Below are 17,816 nucleotides of genomic sequence, written 5' to 3'. Positions count from 1 at the left end.
TTCCATTTCCATAAATGAGAAACCCGATTAACAACTCAATTATAAATATCTGATCGTAAATTAACCCCGGTATTCCAGTCGCTGAAAAAAGTGCGAATTTCATCTAAGAATGTAAATATACCTAACATAATAAGTGGTTTAAAAAAAACCCTGAAATTCAGTAAGCAATAAATCTTGCAAGCAGAAATTAAGTGTTTAAAAACTGGCAGTAAAAAGCACATGGTTAGTGCGCTTACTGAATCTGTGGCAATTCGGTCGATATTAAAATTGGAAAAATACCTTAATTTATATAATACTTTACACCTCCCGATTTAGGATATTCCACAGCAACTTTCAACCAATGAAATACTTTACAAGTGGAGTCACTATTGTAAAAAAAACACAGCAGCCTATTTTTGTATAGCAAGCTCCCACCTTGCAATGTGATAACGACCAGACAGACTCAGGGAGGATAGATATTGACCAGGATGCAAGCAATAACTCCCCTACTTTGCAATGTTAATATAAACGTAGGGTCAGTATAAATTCAGGGAGAGTAAAAACAAATTGGCTTGGCCATTGAAGTCAGAGGGTAGTGTTGGAGGGGTGACCAGTGGTATGCGTTCAGGCTTTGGAGAGGGTGCAGAAGTCATTCATCAGAATGCTGCCTGGATTGGCGTGTATTAGCTATAGGGAGAGGTTGGACAAATTTAAGATTGCTTTCCCTGGAAAGTCAGGGGCTGAGTGGTGACCAGAATGAAGTCTATAAAATTATGGGAGGCATAGATGGGATGGATGGTCTTTATCCCTGGGTGGAAGTGACAAATATGAGAGGGTATAGGTTTAAGATGAAAGTTTAAAGGAGATTTGCGAGGAAAGTTTTTTTTTCCCACACAGAGAGTGGTAGGTGCCTGAAACGTGCTGCCAGGGGAGGTGGAGGAAGCAGATATGATAGCGGTGTCTGAGAGGCATTTGGACAGACACATGAACAGGCAGGGAATAGAGGGATACACACCATGCCCAGACAAATGGGGTTAGTTATATAGGCATCATGGTTGACACAGACATTGTGGGCCGAAGGGCCTGTTCTTGTGCTGTACTGTTCTATGTGATGAATACTCATGTGGTTATTGCATAATCAGCACCTAGGATGAAAGTTGATGGCCAGAAAAAAAGGAGCAGGAGAAATGACCTCTTCATAACCTATGCTCCCATTGAGCAAGACTTAATTGCTATCATTTCTTTTTTGGAGCATCTCCATAACCTTCAATGTGACTTCTCAGTAAAGTGCCATTTGCCCATAAATCATCTGTTTTACCCAGGACTTCATTCCAAATATCAACAAGTTTGCCTCAGCTTGTGAATGCTGCACTTGTGTTCTCTGTTTCTGTGCTCTTTGCTCAAGCTAAGCAACTTCATAACTGCCACCTCATCAATGCCTGGAATCAAGTAATTGTTAGATTTGATGCTGCTGTCAAAATTAAACCAAAAGCAACAATATCTGAGAACAATATTTTTTGAAACTGATTTTGGATAGATAACAGGCATACTTGGGAGGTCAGTTTTGTATGGAAGAGAAGCAGAATGTATTCACTACGCAGGATCAGAAAATAATCCATTAAAAATGTATAGCAGCTCAGTCCACGGTGGCTTAAAAGTTTCTTCACAGAACTCCCCTTAAATACAGTGCTGTGCAGCTGAAAATCGGCTTCAGCCATAGCAGAACAATATTGCACCCATTTCTGTGTATCTTAGTATCTGAGTAATTTGATTTGTGACTTTGGGAGTTTCATTTACTCTAGCACCTTTTTTTGGCATAAAACTCTCCCAAATGATGTCAACAGTAGTGAAATGCCCAATATTCACCTCCATGTTTTTAAGACCAATAAAGTTGAAAATTAACTGTACTCATCTATTCACAGAACGATCAGGCTTTACTAATTATGTTTCCCCCCGTTTAGAGGGTTGGACACTTGTGACCTTTTGCAGCCTCAAATACACCTCTACACGTGTGTCTGGATTGTTTTGCCCATGGTGATCAAGGTTGTGGTTACTCACAGCTTCCTGGCCTGGGATCGTTTCAGGCAACTCCTGTTCTCCACCTCTCGCAGTTTGCTGTTCACTGGAATTCACCCAAACTTCATAATCAGGGAGAAAGGACTTCATCTGCTTTGATCATAGAACAGTACAGTACAGCACAATACAGGCCCTTCGACCCACAATGTTGTGCCGACCTTTAAACCTCGCCTAAGACTATCTAACGCCTTCCTACCACATATCTATTTTAAATTCCTCCATCTGCTTATCTAGCAATCTCTTGAATTTGACCAATGTACCTGCCTCCACCACTGTCCCAGGCAGCGCATTCCATGCCCCAATCACACTCTGGGTAAAAAAACCTTCCTTTGATATCTCCTTTGAACTTCCCTGTCCACAGCAGAAAGTGCAGGAATAGGGACCTGCTAATATTGCTGGTTTCTCAAAAGTGCACGTGCAAAGTACCACTTACAGAGCTCTCCCTGGCTACTTCATATACGAGATCATTTTTATTTGAATATTAAGGGAATGAAATGGAGTTAATACAGAAATGTGCTACTGAGGTAAAAGATCCATTGCGATCTAATTGAAAGTTGGATGGGTATGTAGGGCTGATTGGCCTACTGCTTTTATTTCTCATGTTCTACCAGGCACTTGCTTTCACCAGCCTGTCCTGGTTCCTCTTGACTCTGTAGGTGTACCTCCTCAACCCACTATTGTTAGTGTCCATTTGTTAACGCCATTCACTATGGCTGGAAAAATATTGCTTGTATTATGGTAGCTGCTTAGAACGCAGCTGCAAGGACTTGCAATAGGTCAACTGACACAGCTGAGGGAAACCCATCATTGCTGTTCTGCAAACCTTCTGATTTTTTTTTCTCTATTTTATTCATTTTTCAGGAGTTAGGTGTAACTTGTAAGACCAGCTTTTATTGTCTGAAGGCACATACCACCAGACTTAAGGACAGCTTCTACCCCACTGATAAGACTATTGAACGGTTCCCTTGTACAATGAAATGGACTATGACCTCACAGTCTACCTTGTTGTGACCTTGCACCTTATTGCACTGCACTTTCTCTGTAGCTGTGGCACTTTGTACTGTTACTGTTTTTACCTGTACTACATCATTGCACTCTGTACTGACTCAGTGTAACTGCACTGTGTAATGAATTGACCTGTACGATCCGTTTGTAAGGCAAGCTTTTCACTGTACCTTGGTACAAGTGACAATAATATACCAATACCCTAGCTGGTCTTGAGATGATGATGGTAAACCACTGCAGTCCTTCTGGTCATGGATGTCTAAAGATTTAGCTCCAGCTATTCGGAGGGAATGGCCCTGTATTTGCAATTTAGGATGATGTGTGCTGTGGAGGGGAACCTGCAGTTGATAGCATTCCCATGTGGCTGAAGCTTTGTCCTGGGTGTGCAGGTTACAGGTTTGAGAGGTGCCACCCAAGTCACCTCCAGTAACTGACATGAATGCACACCAATGGTTAGAGACCTCCAGTCAGGGAAACACCCCTCCACCACTAACTGACGTGAACATCTTGATCTTTATGGGACTTTCGCAAACAATATCACGGTGACCCACAATGCTGTTTTTATGTGATTGAAAGGTAATAAGCCAGCTTCCAGGACCAAAAATCCTGCACTGCTGCTGTTCATTAAAATAGGCAAATAATATTGATATACGTGAAATGCATCTTAATCTGGAAAATTTCCACAAGGGGTTTCAACAGCAGATGAGCTGAGTTGGGTGGTCAGAGTGTTTCCAAAGTGGAAGATTTTAGATATTGCCAATATACATGGTCCAGAGCTCATTTTGAGGCCAAAGTTGTGAAATGAGCTGGAAAAGAAATGGAGTCAGGATAGTAATTACAATTTATAGTCACTAAAGGTGCCTTTTATCCCCTCAATATTTGGTTGGAAGAAATTTGAAATCATCCAGTACTGGATGTCAAACAAGCAGAGACTAGTCCAACACTCTGGAGGGGAGAAAGGGTGATGACATACAGATGAGGTTATCAGTGTGCATATTGGAAACTGTGTGCTCTCAGATGACATGGGCAATGGCAGCAAATGAGAAACACCAGGAGGCCAAGAATAGATACTTGGGAACACAAGCAAAAATAGAAGCCCACGGAGGTAATTCTCTGGGTACAACTGGATGGATTATAGGAGGAACAGGTTTTGGGCTAAGGGGTAAGAGGTTTAGAGGGGATTTGAGGAATTTTTTTCAACCAAAGGATGTTTGTTTGGAATCTAGAACACATTGTCTGAGTGGGCAAGGGAAGGAGTACTTGGATGTGTATTTGAATCATAAGGCATAGGCAGCTACGGATCAAGGGCTGGTAAATGGGATTAGTATAGATGGGTACTTGATAGTCAGCATGGATGTGATGGGCTGAAGGGCCTGCTGCTGGGAACTAGGTGAACAAAGTGACTGCATGATCCACAGAATGTTTTAGATGTTGGATTGGTCTTTGGATAGTGATTAGGCTTTGCAATGAGCTTTGTTGTGAGCATTGAAGTAAATACTATTCAAAGATAATAAAAAGACCGCTGGTGACACTCAGCAGGTCTGACTCCAACTGTGGCGAGAGAAACAGTTGTCAGAAAATATCATGCTGATAAAGAACTTACTACACTGGAAAACATGACGTGCCTTGGAGGCCAGAGCTGGAGGGAGGAAGGAAGGTGGTTAGGGGGTTATCAGGCCGAAGAAAGTTACAAAGATAGGAAGGAAAAGGTCATAGAGGGACTTGAACGTGACTGAGGACTGGTGGATCAATATTGGCTCACCAATGACGAGTGAATGAGACTGGTTAAATTGGACGTGTATTAATATACTTCCTGTATGTGATCCACTACGTTTACAGCATAGAATTCTTAAAAGACTTTGAAATCAGTTCCATGCCCGCATCTTTTCGGAGACAAGATCATTAGCTTTAGAGTAAAACAGAACACACAAAATTTGGAAGCAGCAAGAGAAAGAGCTACATCAAAAGTCTGCATTTTTTTTTTGTAAAATATATCATTTTATTTTTGGTGCATATTGTGCTCATCAATGTGAGGGATGTCAGTGCTGGGATCGGAATATATTTTCACTTTTACACCTACTATCAGTATTATGTATTCCCGGATCAAACGCAGCATAGGTTAACTCAACAAGATCCTAATTAACTTTTTAAAAAGTGCTTTGTTCAGCTCTCACATAAATGGCTTAGGGATTTTCATTTTCCTCCTGAGCCATCTTGAAGTGGCAATGCCCAAATAGCACCAGAAAACAAATGCCCTCAAACTTTATACATTTAATGAAAACTAAATTCAATGGGTACACTTTCACTTGCCTAACCAGTTTCAAATAAGGTGCCAGAACTTAAAAGATACTTTTGAAACCCTTGAATCATATTAAAGGGAGAATCTCTGTATTCTCTTTGTCTGGGCTGATTTAGTTTAATTCTAAAGGGAAAAGTGTAGTGACTGGCCCATGGCACTAAAGTATCAACTATACATAGAATATTTTAGAACTTTTGCTTTTATGGTCATGGTAACTATCTTGTCTGAACAAAGAAATCCCCCAAATGGTTGAGTGCCCAATTACATTTCCTATCAACCACTATGGAAATTGGACCCAATGGAAGTTCTCAACCAAGCAAACAGGTTGAGCCATATTGTAGGGGTGGGGTTGGGGGGGGCGGGAAAGAGGTGGTGGGGGAACTAACCTATAAAAGGGTCTTTGGAGAATTCAAGACTAAGGACTGATAGGGAGATTTCTTTTTCAAACCCTGGATTAAGTGGGAAATGATGCCTGAGAGTGAATGCTGCATGAGAATGAGGACTCTTAGTGGGAATTCATTGACCTGAGAGTAAAGCTCAAGTATAAAAGTGAAGGGTGAAGTTTGACCGTGAAGGTACAGCCTGAGAGCCACGTAGCTTGTAATGGAAAGTCACCATGACACTTCACAAATGAAGCTTGTCTCTCTCCATTTTTATCGACAGCAAATCGACTTCCAACCATTGGTTGATGTGAATTAGTCTGACACAATTTTCTTTTAAATATTAACATAAAAATGTACAAGAATATATAGTTTACATTTGAAAGGCAGGTGAAATATATAGAACTGGTTTCAAACACATCTGTGGCTTTTATACAATTAGAATTTGTGCAATTTGCAGGCAAGCATATAGAAAAGTAACTTATACATTATTGCATAAAAGATAAACTTAGCATTATTGCACAAGTGATGCAGTATGTGTAGTGTTTACCCACCCGATAAACATAGCATAAAGGAAGCCTTGAACCCATTCCTCTTCAGTTTTTCCAAATGTGCTGATCTATTCTGAATCTTGGATTTCCAAAGACATGCAAGCACAGATCTCTGCACAAGTGTTTTACCCAGGTCAGACAAGGGAAACACTTTCATCTCTAATTCTTGTGGTGTTTGCCTCCTCTACCTCATGCCATCATTTCCACTAAAACAGTACCACTGTGTATGGTTTCAGTCTATATCGAACAAGTACATGAAAACAGTCAGCCTCCCATCGGTACAAAAAAAAATCACTGATAATATAACCCGCTTACTTTAAGCCAACTGGAAGTTAGCCACATTTAGCAATCTTCATTACCTCATGATTGTGATTTTAAGTGATTCAGTTCTGCTTTGTGTAACCCATCTAAAGGGCACAATGGTTATCTCTTTTAATGAATCACCTCCTCAGGAATAGAACTCTTCACAGCATCTGGCCCTTCCAACTCCTGTTGATCTCAAAATGTATGCATGTAGAAAATCAGATGCTGCATCTAGCAAACGGTGAGCTACGTAATTGATAATACCCCTGAACTCAAAACACTTTCAGAATTATGGGACCTCTCAGCAAAATTTACCTTGATCTCTTGTCAATTAAGTTCTCTTGCAAATTTTGAACAGTGCAAAAAGACTGACTGTTCCAACCTACAGTGAAAAGATACCAGCCAAAGGATAAATAAAGGGTCAGGGCTCATTATAGAAATCTTCAGAGTTCTAAAGTCTCAGGGTGCTGTGTAGACAACTGTGACATTTGGGTGGTGCAAGTAGTTTCTTGAGGCAGCAGTCTTCTTGATAGACCACATTCCAAATCTGATCCTAAGAAGCGTAAAGGTTACTTTTTAATTTCCTGCAGCAACTTGCCAAAGGAGATAAATTTACAGAACTGCTAGGGAATTCTTGGGTTATTAAATTACATACTTTGGTTCAATGGTTGACATACTGTTTGCAGTAAGACTCTTCAGTGGAATACATGGTGTTTACTTGGATACTTATCACAAGAGACTACAAAATAAAAGCACGCTTGCTTCTGAAGTGGAAGATAAACAATGAGGGACGTAACCTTCTTTCTCAGAAATCCTTAAAAAAAAGCTTTGACTACCAAACTGGACATCCAAACATCATGAATTTTGAGTAATCAGTGCATCAGATAGTGCAATTTGATAACCTTTTCATAAATGATGTAACTTTTTATCTGGGTGAGCTGGCCTTGAAGTTGTCATCATTTTAGTCAAATCACTGCATTACTTAAGTGCAGATAGTATGAGTCAAAGGTATTATTGAGGCAACCCCTCCAACGTAAGCAGAGCACTAATTTGGAAAACTGGCCATTAGAGTCTACCACAGATACAGGAAAAATTAACAAAATTAATACCTCTTACATAGATTCTTCTCAAATTTCAGCAGCACTCTTTCCAGAGTTGAGATTTTTTTGTTCGAGTCCCACTTGAGCTGAATCTATACTCTAGGCTGAAACTCTGCAATATTGAGGGACTGTTGGAAGAGGCACCTGATAGAAGAGAAGTTAACCCATATCCACTTCTTATTCCAGTAGATTGGATGGAAACTTAGATTCAAAGAGAAGTACTGTGGTTTTCTAGTGCCCCAATCAATATTCTTTCTTCAGCCATCACTAAAAGCAAATTAACTTTAAATTTGTTATGTTTGTGGGAACTCCCTGTGCCTTCAACAATAACCATTGTGTTCTGGGATATTTCTGAAAGAAACACCAAAGTGCCACAAAAATACAAGTCTTTCTTTCTCAGAGTCATAACAAACTAGAAAACTGCTTTGCATATAGGTAATCTAGTGTAGACTTTTGTATCAGGGCCAGTACAGTAAGCTGTATAAAATGATGATCTACAAAATATATTGCCTCAATGTAAACACACATACTTTGGTACCACAACACTTTATATTCTGACTGTTATGTTTATATTGCTCATTCTACTATTTTTTCCTTTGGCAAGGAAAGTGGAAAGAGCTGATAGAACACAATTGTTCTTTTTTTTCTCTGGTACAGGATACAGGAAAGACACAAAGGTTTATTTTTGGCGCGAGGGGATTTGACAAGAAAAAGAATTAAAATTAGGGACTTCCACATTAAAACGGTTGAGGGAAGACAGAGGGGATTAGTGCAATTTCAAATGGGGGAAAAGAATTCTCGTGCCAATTATAAGAAAACTTTACCCTTGCATTACATACAGTTTTTACCCCCCTTTTTACTCCTCCATAATTGGCCAGTTCAGGAATCAACAGCAGCTGTCTGCCCCCAGTGACTGTGCCAATGATTCAGGTTCTCTCCATTTCTGGATGATTCCTTTAATCATTTCTACTCATACAAGCCACTACAAGGTAACACCCACATAGTAATGACTCTGGTTAGAGCTGTTTTTTTAAATTGGACCTTGCATATTTCATCATTGCCTGGCTTACATCCATTCCTGGTGGAAATTGATTCTTATTCATGCTTTGCTATCCTTCAATACCTCCCTACCAAAAGCAGTGGCAACTTAGAACCAGCAAAAATACTCATTGGGTCATGAATATAGGTGCAACTCACTTTTGGGGACACAGGGTGCTGGGTAACTACATCTTTCCAAGTCACAATTCTGTAAAATAGTCTGCAGAGGTCAGTAATGAACAACTCCACAGTAAGTTCCACGTGGTATGTAGGAACTGGTGAGGGTTTTGATAGCTGGAAGATCAAATGAATAATGGAATAATTTTAAAAAAAGCTTTAGTCTTTTTCTGTTCCATTCCCTTATAAAACAACCCAAAATGAAGAGCCTGTCAAACAGAACTCTCCGCTCCATCTCTCCAACTTGACCCAACGAAGTGTCCATTTCTTCAACTGGTCATGTACTATTAACGAAGCAAAGTGCTGTTTTGTCAACAAAGTCACATGAATGAAGAGTGGCCTTGTGTGCTGATTGGGACAGTTGTCATCATCAAAGACTCTGGGTTCCCATCACAACTATTCCTCACAGCAGTGCTGTTCCTCTGTGGTGTAGCTATATAGGTACCGGTTACGAGCATCATTTATACAGAATTCAATGAACATGCCTTTCCGATTTACCCACGGATGGCAGTCCAGGTGCAACTGTAATAGCAATAGGTGTGGCTTGGTTAGCAATCCCTCTATAGAGAGGGTGAGGCAAGCGTCTGGACATGGAGACCAGTGGCAGTACATCCCATCATTCCAGAAAGCTTTGTGCAAGTGTTGAAGTGAAGACCAGTTACTTGGAGAGTTTGCTGATGACACGAATCAGTGCACCATTTTCATCTTTCAGTCTCTGGTTGTCAGCTCTCAAATCTGTTAAAACCTAGAGATATTTTAAAAAAAGGTTTAGTCTTGTTCATTACACAAGAAAGCGACCAGGCCCCCCAAGCCTGACATGCCATGCAGTAAAATTATGGCTGATCCATGCTGTCTCAACTCTTCTGTGCAAGTTCCCCATAACCTGCAAATCCTCAATCTTTCAAATATTTATCTGTTCGTCTTAAGTATTCCTAATGTTCCAGCCTCCATCACCTTGTGGTAGAAGGGGCGGGGGGCAGAGAATTCCAGAGAATCACTACCCTCTGAGAAGAAATTTCTACACACCTCAGTTTTAAATGACCAGCCTCTTATTTTGCAGCTATGTAGTTATGTCCCATTGTTTATAAATCTCCCACTAGTGGAAACATATCAAGATCTACCCTGTCAAACCCCCTTACAATCTTGTATGTTTACTTTATATTAAGTATGGCTCAGGCATTAACTAAAATACTTCATACCTTTAGTTCTTCCTCAAGTTCTAAGATTCTTCTTTCTAAGGCTTTCCGCTCCTATTAAAAGAATTCAAAGTGAGTACAGGCATGTGTAGTGTAGAGTCAGTTTGTAGAATTACAGGAATAATAGCTGCTCAGCAAAACTATCCTAATATCCTTAAGCTATGAAATTTATATATCATGCATTTCAAATACTTATCCAATTTCCTTCTAAATTAGAATCCAGTTGAACACACAATATGAAGATGAAGGGTATGAACCCAAAACGTCACTGTCCATTTCCCTCCATAGATGCTGCCTGACCCACTGAGTTCCTCGAGCACCTTTTGTATGTTGCTACTTATTATTTTAATTGGCCATATCACATCTTTTTCCAAAATTGATTCTTGGTTTTGACACTAATATCCCAATACATAAAAGACGTTAATCCTGTTTGCTTCTATGATTTTTGTAGTTGTAATCTAATTGTCGAGGAAATAAACTCTGTACATCTACACCAATCTGTTCCCCACTAACCAAATGGTTCTATTTAGCACACTTTCTCTCTCTGCATTGAACTGCATTTTGATCTATCTACATAACTAACAATTTTCCTTGTAGCTTGCCAACCAACATAACTTTGAAAAAAGCAACATATTAAAAAATGTAGCTCTATTTCTGATCATTATCTACATGGGAGATTCAAGGGTTGAGCACAAACTCCTTTGATGATGTAAGAAACATGCATTTGCTCCTTGCTTTCTATCCTTCAAATCCTTTTGTCCATATGTTCACTTTAGCTTTAATATAATTAACCGTGATTTTTGTCACCATCATGTTTCAAGATCTTTTAAATATTTTCCCACAACAGTTTTAAAGTATAGGCTCTCGGACCTGACACTTATTTAAAATGGCAAATATGCTAACTTATTGACTACAAGCAAACTTTTTAGCCTGTGTCAGCTTTGGATGACACATTCAATTACCTTTTTACCACAAGAAATGCCTGCAACAATCCAGGACAGGTGATTTTCAGACCAACTGTGAGATGTGGGTTAGAAATTTGTAAAGGACTCTGCTGTCTTCTCATATTACTTGGCATTCTGCTTAAGTCCCAAAATTTCCAACTATTCCCTTGGTCCACTCTCAATATTGTCCAATGTTGTACTTATTCCAACTTTTCACAGTATTGATTCCCAGAAATATTTAACAATCTCCGATTCTTAAGAAAGCTGTGTATAATGTTAAATCTGAAGCTGAGCAGAGTGGAAATGGTTGGGTAATTCTGTTGTCAATCAAGCTTAGTGACCACACTGTATAAATAATTGAGATTCAGGTGATGCACAATATGTGTATATAACTATCTTTGATTTGCTACATTTTACTGGGGGAAATTACCCTGCTTTTATTGGGAGAAGTTGCTGCAGTTTCCCTTTCCCTTCTTTAATTATCCCTGTCTCTGAATAAATTGACTTTCTTTGCTGAGCAAGACTGTTGTGTTATATGACCCATCTAATCTCCAACCCATTGGCTGATGCATGTTGTCAAAAATATTGTTCTTAGAAATATCAGTTCTCTGTATTCCTAAAATTCATTTTGAAGATTCTATACTCACTCACTTTTTTCTCCATTTCCAGATGGGCGGTCCTGTCTGCAAATCTTTCTTGCATCTATCAAATCAAAACAGAAAAAGATGGATGGAAGTATTATGTCATATTGCATTGCTGAGCACATGAGCAGAGCCATCACTATTTAAAGTGGGTACACATTGGGCTGATTGTTGCTGATTTACTAGTGAATGGGGAGTTTAAGGATGTGCAATCAATTTAATTTGAAGTGCAACTCTGAAGGCAGAGTGCTTGCTGATTTAATGCAGTGTGAGGGGAGTATATTTCAGATTTGAGAGGGTGGTGGGAACTGGAGTAAACTCCCAATTTAATACAGGGTCAGGGTGTGAGGGGTAAAAATACTATCAGTTTAATACTGGGAACACTGAAAACTACTGCCAATGTAATATTTGCCTGGGTGCGTTTGAAGACCTATTAGTGCTGACTTATTACAAGTTGTGATTGAAGACTGTGCTGAAGGCAGAGAATGCTGTTGATCTATTACAAGGCACGAGTGTGTGAAGGACGAGTGCTGTTGACATGTTATAATACACGAGGGCAGAGAGTGATATCAACTTATTACCTGGTTAAAAAGGCACAGAGTGCTCTTGACTTGGGATAGAAGGGCAGAGGATACTGTTGCTTTAATATAGGCTGTGAGGGCAGGGTGTGCAGAACATGAGAAAAAGGATTGCTTTTGAAAAACTGCTGGGCATGAAGGCAGGCAGTGCTGTTGATTTTTAACAGGGCAAGACAGCAAAGATTACAGCTGAATCACGGGGCAGGTGGAGAAAGTGTTGATTTATTATGGGGTGAGGAAGTCTGAGTGCAGAGGGTCCTGTCAATTTACTACAGAGTTAAAGTGCAGTTGATTTATACAAGACGAGGGAGTACGATGGCAGATTTCTGTTGATACGTTACAGAGTGTGAGGGCTTGGTGTGTCATTGCCCTTGCATTTCCCAACACTGTAATAAAGCAGAGATTCCAGTGGATTTATTACAGGTCAAGTGAGCAGAGATTACAGTTCATTCCTTGTAGTGTGAGGGCAAAGTGCAGTGAATTTATTTAAGAGGAGGAGGCCAGAATGCTGGTCTACTACAGGAGTACAAGGGCAGAGAGGGCGATGATTTATTACAGAATGCAAGGCTAGAGACTTTATTTGTTTGATGAGGTATCAGTGGCAATTGCTCATCTCTAATTGCCTCCAAACTGAGAGGATGATTAAGAATCAATCACTGGTGAGTCTGAAGTCACACAGAGTCAGACCAGGTAATGATCACAGACTTCCTTCCACGATGGGTTTTATATCAATTAATTACAGGGCAAAGGAGTATGAATGCAGTGTTATAGGTTTATTACAAAGCATGAGGGCAAATGGTGCTGCCAGTTTGTCAGAGTGAATGTAGAGACTGCTGTTAAGTTATAACAGGGTGTGATGGCAGAGAGTGCTGTTGATTTATTAGAGCACACAATGGCAAAGATTGATCTTGGGTTATTACAGAGCAAGGGGGCAGAGGTATTGTTAATTTGGCATGGGGTGCGAGCGCAGAAATTCTTGTTGATTTTATACAGACTGATGGCAAGGATTGCATTTACTTCATTACAGAATGTGAGGGCAACAATTGTTCTCCATTTGTTGCTGGGCAGGAAGTGCTGTTGATTTACTGTAAGGCAGGAGAGCAAAGATTGCAGTTGATTTATCACAGTGTGGGAACAGAAAGTGTTGGTTTACTGTAAATGAGGAAGGCTGAGGTCAGAGTCCTGTCAATAGAGTCAGAGCAGAAAGTGCTGTTAGTTTATTACAGGGCAAGGGAGTGTGATGGCAGAGAGTTCTGTTGGTATATTACAGGGTGAGGGCATAGAACAGCATTTCTTTGTAACAGTATGCAGGGGTGCAATGACAAATTGCAATGGACCTATTACAAAACAGGAGCAGGGAGTGCTGTTGATTTATTACTCGGCAGGATAGCAGAAATCACAGTTGATTCCTTGCAATGGTGTGTGAGCATGAGGGCAAAGAGTGCTGTGGAGCTACGTCAAAATGCAAGAGCGTGAGGGCAGAGGGGGGCTGACTATTTATTTCAAGGTGTAGGGGAAGAGATTTTATTATTTACATGCATGATGTGCCATCATTACCCAATGACCATTTCTAATTGTCCTTGAACTGAGGAGACAGTTCAGAATCACCCACTGGTGGGGCTGCAGGCTGCAGTCACACACTGGCCAGACCAGATAATGAAGACAAATTTCCTCCATGATGAGTTTGTATCAATCTATTACAAGACAAGGGAGTACGTAGCACGAATATTGTTGATTTATTACAATGCATGACACAGTCAGTGCCATCAACTCATTACAGAGTGCAGAGAATTAATTTATTACACTTTACAAGGGGCAGGAGTGCTATTTGATTTATTACAGAATGCAAGGGCAAAAATTGCACTCAATTTATTACACAGCAAGAGGGCAGAGGCTGTTGATTTAGCACTGGGTGTGAGGGCAGAGAATGCCTGCAGGTTTTATTATTAAATAAACAGCAGAAATTCCTGTGATTTTTAAAGTTTGAAAACTGCAGGGATTACTTTTAATTCATTACAGAATGTGAAGGCGACAATTGTTCTCAATTTCTTGTTGAGCACAAGGGTAGGCAATGCTGTTGATTTTTAATGGGATGAGAAAGTCTGTGAGCAGAGAATCTCGTCAATTTACTACAGAGTTAGAGAGCTGAAAATGCTAACTCTGTAGTAAATTGACGAGATTTATTGCAAGCAAGGGAGTGTGATGATAAGAGTTCTGTTGATATTTTACAGGTTGCAAGGGCAGAAAGTGCAGTGGATTTATTGCAGGGTGTGCCATTGCTTTACAGTGTATAAGGAGTGTGAGGGCACAGACATGTTGATTTATTACTGGGCAGGAGAGCAGGGACTGCTGTTGATTTATTGCACTCTTTGTGAGCTGGGATCACAGTTGATTCATTGCAGGATATCAGAGTGCAAAGGCAAAGATTGTAGGGAAGCAGATTGGAGAGGGCTGTTAAGATTACAGGCTGTGAGGGAAGAGATTTTGTTGTTTGCATGCATTGTGTGCCATCACTGGCACATCCATATCAAACAGGTCCTGAACGGAGGAGGAAATTTAGAATTGACCATTGCAACCTGCAGTCATGCATTGGCTGGACCAGGTAATAAAGACACATTTCCTTCTCTGATGGGTTTTGTATCCATTCATTACAGGGAAGAGAGTGCCACTGATTTAATACAAGGTGCATAATACGCCAGAGAATGCTGATAATTTATTACAGAATGTGAGAGGAAATAATGCTATTAATTTATTACAGAGCAAAGGAATGTGAGGACAGAAAGCACTTAATTAATTACAGGGTGACTGTCAGGGAAGAGATGATCTTAATGTTTTACAGGCTCTGACTATTGGGTGTGCTATCTATTTATTACACTGTGAGTTGATACTACAGTTGATTTGTCATGGGGGCATGTGAGGAAAAGAGGGTGCTGCTAATTTATTAGTGCAAGGGTGATGACTACTATTGTCATCACCCAGTGAGAGCTCTAGTTTGAGAACTTATGGTATAATAATCATTGACTTCTGGACAATTGAAGAAATGTTTGCTTCGACTGACCATGCTCCGTCAGAACAGGAGGTCTGTTATGTGATACTAGTCTCATTGTTTGATTAAAAATGTGAAAGGCAGAAAGAGGCCATTCAATCCATTATGTTTAAAATCAGCAAAACCTGAATTAATGGCAAAACTAGAAATAAATGGGTTCAAATCCAAAGGCCAATTATGGAAATGTGTTTGCGAAGTAACCGAGATTGGGAATTAATTATCCCAGGACACTAGTATCTTAGGAGAGAGGGGCAAAATGGAAAATAAGGAATAACCTGATAATAAAGGGTGGGATAAAGGTAGTAGAGAGAAACTTAGCTCAGAAAATCAAGTCATAAGTCAATTTGGATGGGACTAAGAAACAGCAAGGAGTTGAAAATAGTGTGCATAGTTCCTTAATTGATAAAGGGAATGTATGGCATGGTATAAATCAGGAAATTAGAGAAGCATGCAATAGGGATAATTCAATAAACAGGGAGATGTTAATCTATGTATAAATCCGATAAAAATCAAATTAGCATAGTGTAAACAATGAATTCACAGAATAAGAGTAATGGTTTTATAGATGAGAAATTGATGAGAAAATAGGCATGATTAGATCTAGTATTGTGCAATGAGAAAGTTAATGAGATCTTTTATAAAAAGAGAAGAGTGATCATCATACGATAGAATTTTATGTAAAGATTTAAAGTGACTTTAGATTTAAAACTCAGGTTTCAATTGAACAAACAAAGGGAATAATGAAATTGCGAAGCATAAATTGACTGTGATGGAGTGGGAAACTTTACCCAAAGGAATGGCAGTAAACATGCTATAGCTAACACTTAAAAGAATTGACATGGTTTACAAAAATATGTACTCCTCTTAAGGGAGAAAAACACAACAGGGAAAGTAGAATGAGAGTAGTGAGAAACAAAAACAGACTAAAACCTTCTATAGATATACAAAAAGGAAAAAAAAATAGCAAAAGTTAATATGCACCCTTAAGAGTCAGAAAAAAAATTATATTGGGGAATAAAGAAACAGAAATTTAGTAGTTTGTTTTTGTTTCATGGAGGTAAACACAGAAACCAGGTCTGGAGTGAATGGGGAGCTCAAAGAAACTAGTAGTTTCTTTTTTTAAAAGAAGGATATACAGATTTTAGGACTGAAAGCCAATAAATCCGTGAAACCCGATGACCTGTATCCCAAGACTTTGAAATTGTTGTCTATGGAATTAATGGACGCACTGAATGTGGATAGCAAATGTCATCTTCCAAAATTCCATAGCTTCTAGAACAGTACCTACAGATTGGAAGGTAGCAAGTGTGCTGCTCCCACTATTTAAGAAAGAAGGGAGAGAGAAAATGGAGAACTATAGACCAGTTAGCCTAACATCAGCAGCAAGGGAAATACTGGAATCTGTTAGTAACCAAGTCATAACAAGGCATTTGGGAAAAATGATGGGCACAGAGAACGTGCAATAATGAAAAGGAAATAGCATTTGATAAATCTGTTATCATTTTGAGGTTGTAGCTAGCACAATAGGTAAGGGTAAACCAGTAGATGTGGTATATTCGAACTTTGTGCTCTAATTATGTTCAATAACTTTCTTATATAGTACCTTTTTGAAGGACTTCTCAGAGGATAGAGGGTAGTAAATACATTGGATTTGAAGATAGTAGGAATAAACAGGTCATTTTTGGAGACTGACAAGTGCCGTACCACAGAGATGAGTACTGGGAATCTAGCTGCTCAAATTTGTATAAAGGAATCAAACGTAATATATCCAAGTTTGCTGATGCTAAGAAGCTGGGTGACAGGAGGATGAAAAACAAGCTAAGTGAATGGGCAAGAACATGGCAGATGGAACGTAAAATGAAAAACATGAGGTCATCCACTTTGTAGAAAAAATAGAACAGTGGAATGTTTTTTTTAAAATGGTAGGAAACCAAAAGGTGCTAATGTTCAGAAGGACCTGGGTGTTCTTACAGATGAATAACTGGAAGTTAATGTGCAGGTACATTAGGAAGGGAAACAGTATCTTGGCAATTTTGTTTTGGAAGAGGATTTGAGTAAGGGTAAAGACATCTTACTGCAGTTATATTGAGTCCTGTGTGAGACTGCACCCAGAATACCATGTACGGGTCTGGTCCCCTACCCAAAAACATACACTTGCAATAGAGGGAGTGCAAAGAAGATTCAGATGATCGGATTCCTAATATGTGCAGAAAGTCCACTGAGGAAAATTTAAGTAATCTGGACCTATGCTCTGTAAAGTAAAGAAGAATGAAAAAAGATCAGTAATACATGCAAAATTCTTATAATGCTTGTCAGGGTGTGTGCATGGATGATGCTTTCTGGGGTATGTGTCTCTAGACCAACAGTCCAGAAAGTCAGGGGTTGTCCATTCAATATTAAGACAAGAAGAAGTTTCTTAGAATTCTCCAAGAGTAAATTCAAGGCAAAGATCAATACATTTTTGGATATTTTGGGTTTCATGGGATATGGGACTAGTGTAGGA

The 17,816-nt window shown here is 39.4% G+C and overlaps 1 protein-coding gene and 1 long non-coding RNA gene across 7 annotated transcripts in view; one reads left to right on the top strand and one right to left on the bottom strand.

Moving 5' to 3' along the window:
• LOC127577658 (uncharacterized) overlaps nt 1-17,816 on the top strand; it is a 73,969-nt gene that overhangs the window by 31,398 nt on the left and 24,755 nt on the right. For both annotated transcript variants that reach the window (XR_007957414.1, XR_007957415.1), the window contains exon 2: nt 11,718-11,837. This is a non-coding gene — a long non-coding RNA (uncharacterized LOC127577658). The remainder of the gene's footprint in view (nt 1-11,717; nt 11,838-17,816) is intronic.
• The window catches only part of zmp:0000001167 (protein phosphatase 1 regulatory subunit 12A), a 135,775-nt gene continuing 123,042 nt past the window's right edge, over nt 5,084-17,816 (bottom strand). For 4 of the 5 annotated variants that reach the window (XM_052029025.1, XM_052029021.1, XM_052029023.1 and 1 more), the window contains 3 exons: nt 11,700-11,750; nt 10,108-10,158; nt 5,084-9,653 (listed from right to left, as the gene is read on the bottom strand). In XM_052029025.1, the coding sequence (XP_051884985.1) occupies nt 9,567-9,653; nt 10,108-10,158; nt 11,700-11,750 (189 nt within the window). In that variant the 3' untranslated portion in view covers nt 5,084-9,566. Of the gene's footprint in view, nt 9,654-10,107; nt 10,159-11,695; nt 11,751-17,816 lie in introns of all 5 variants that reach the window. The other variant, XM_052029022.1, reaches the window with a different exon arrangement.

Source organism: Pristis pectinata, chromosome 14 (assembly GCF_009764475.1).
Source record: "Pristis pectinata isolate sPriPec2 chromosome 14, sPriPec2.1.pri, whole genome shotgun sequence".
Classification (NCBI taxonomy): Eukaryota; Metazoa; Chordata; class Chondrichthyes; order Rhinopristiformes; family Pristidae; genus Pristis; species Pristis pectinata.
Note: the sequence above shows the minus strand (reverse complement) of the source record. Positions and strands in the feature narration are given on the sequence as shown.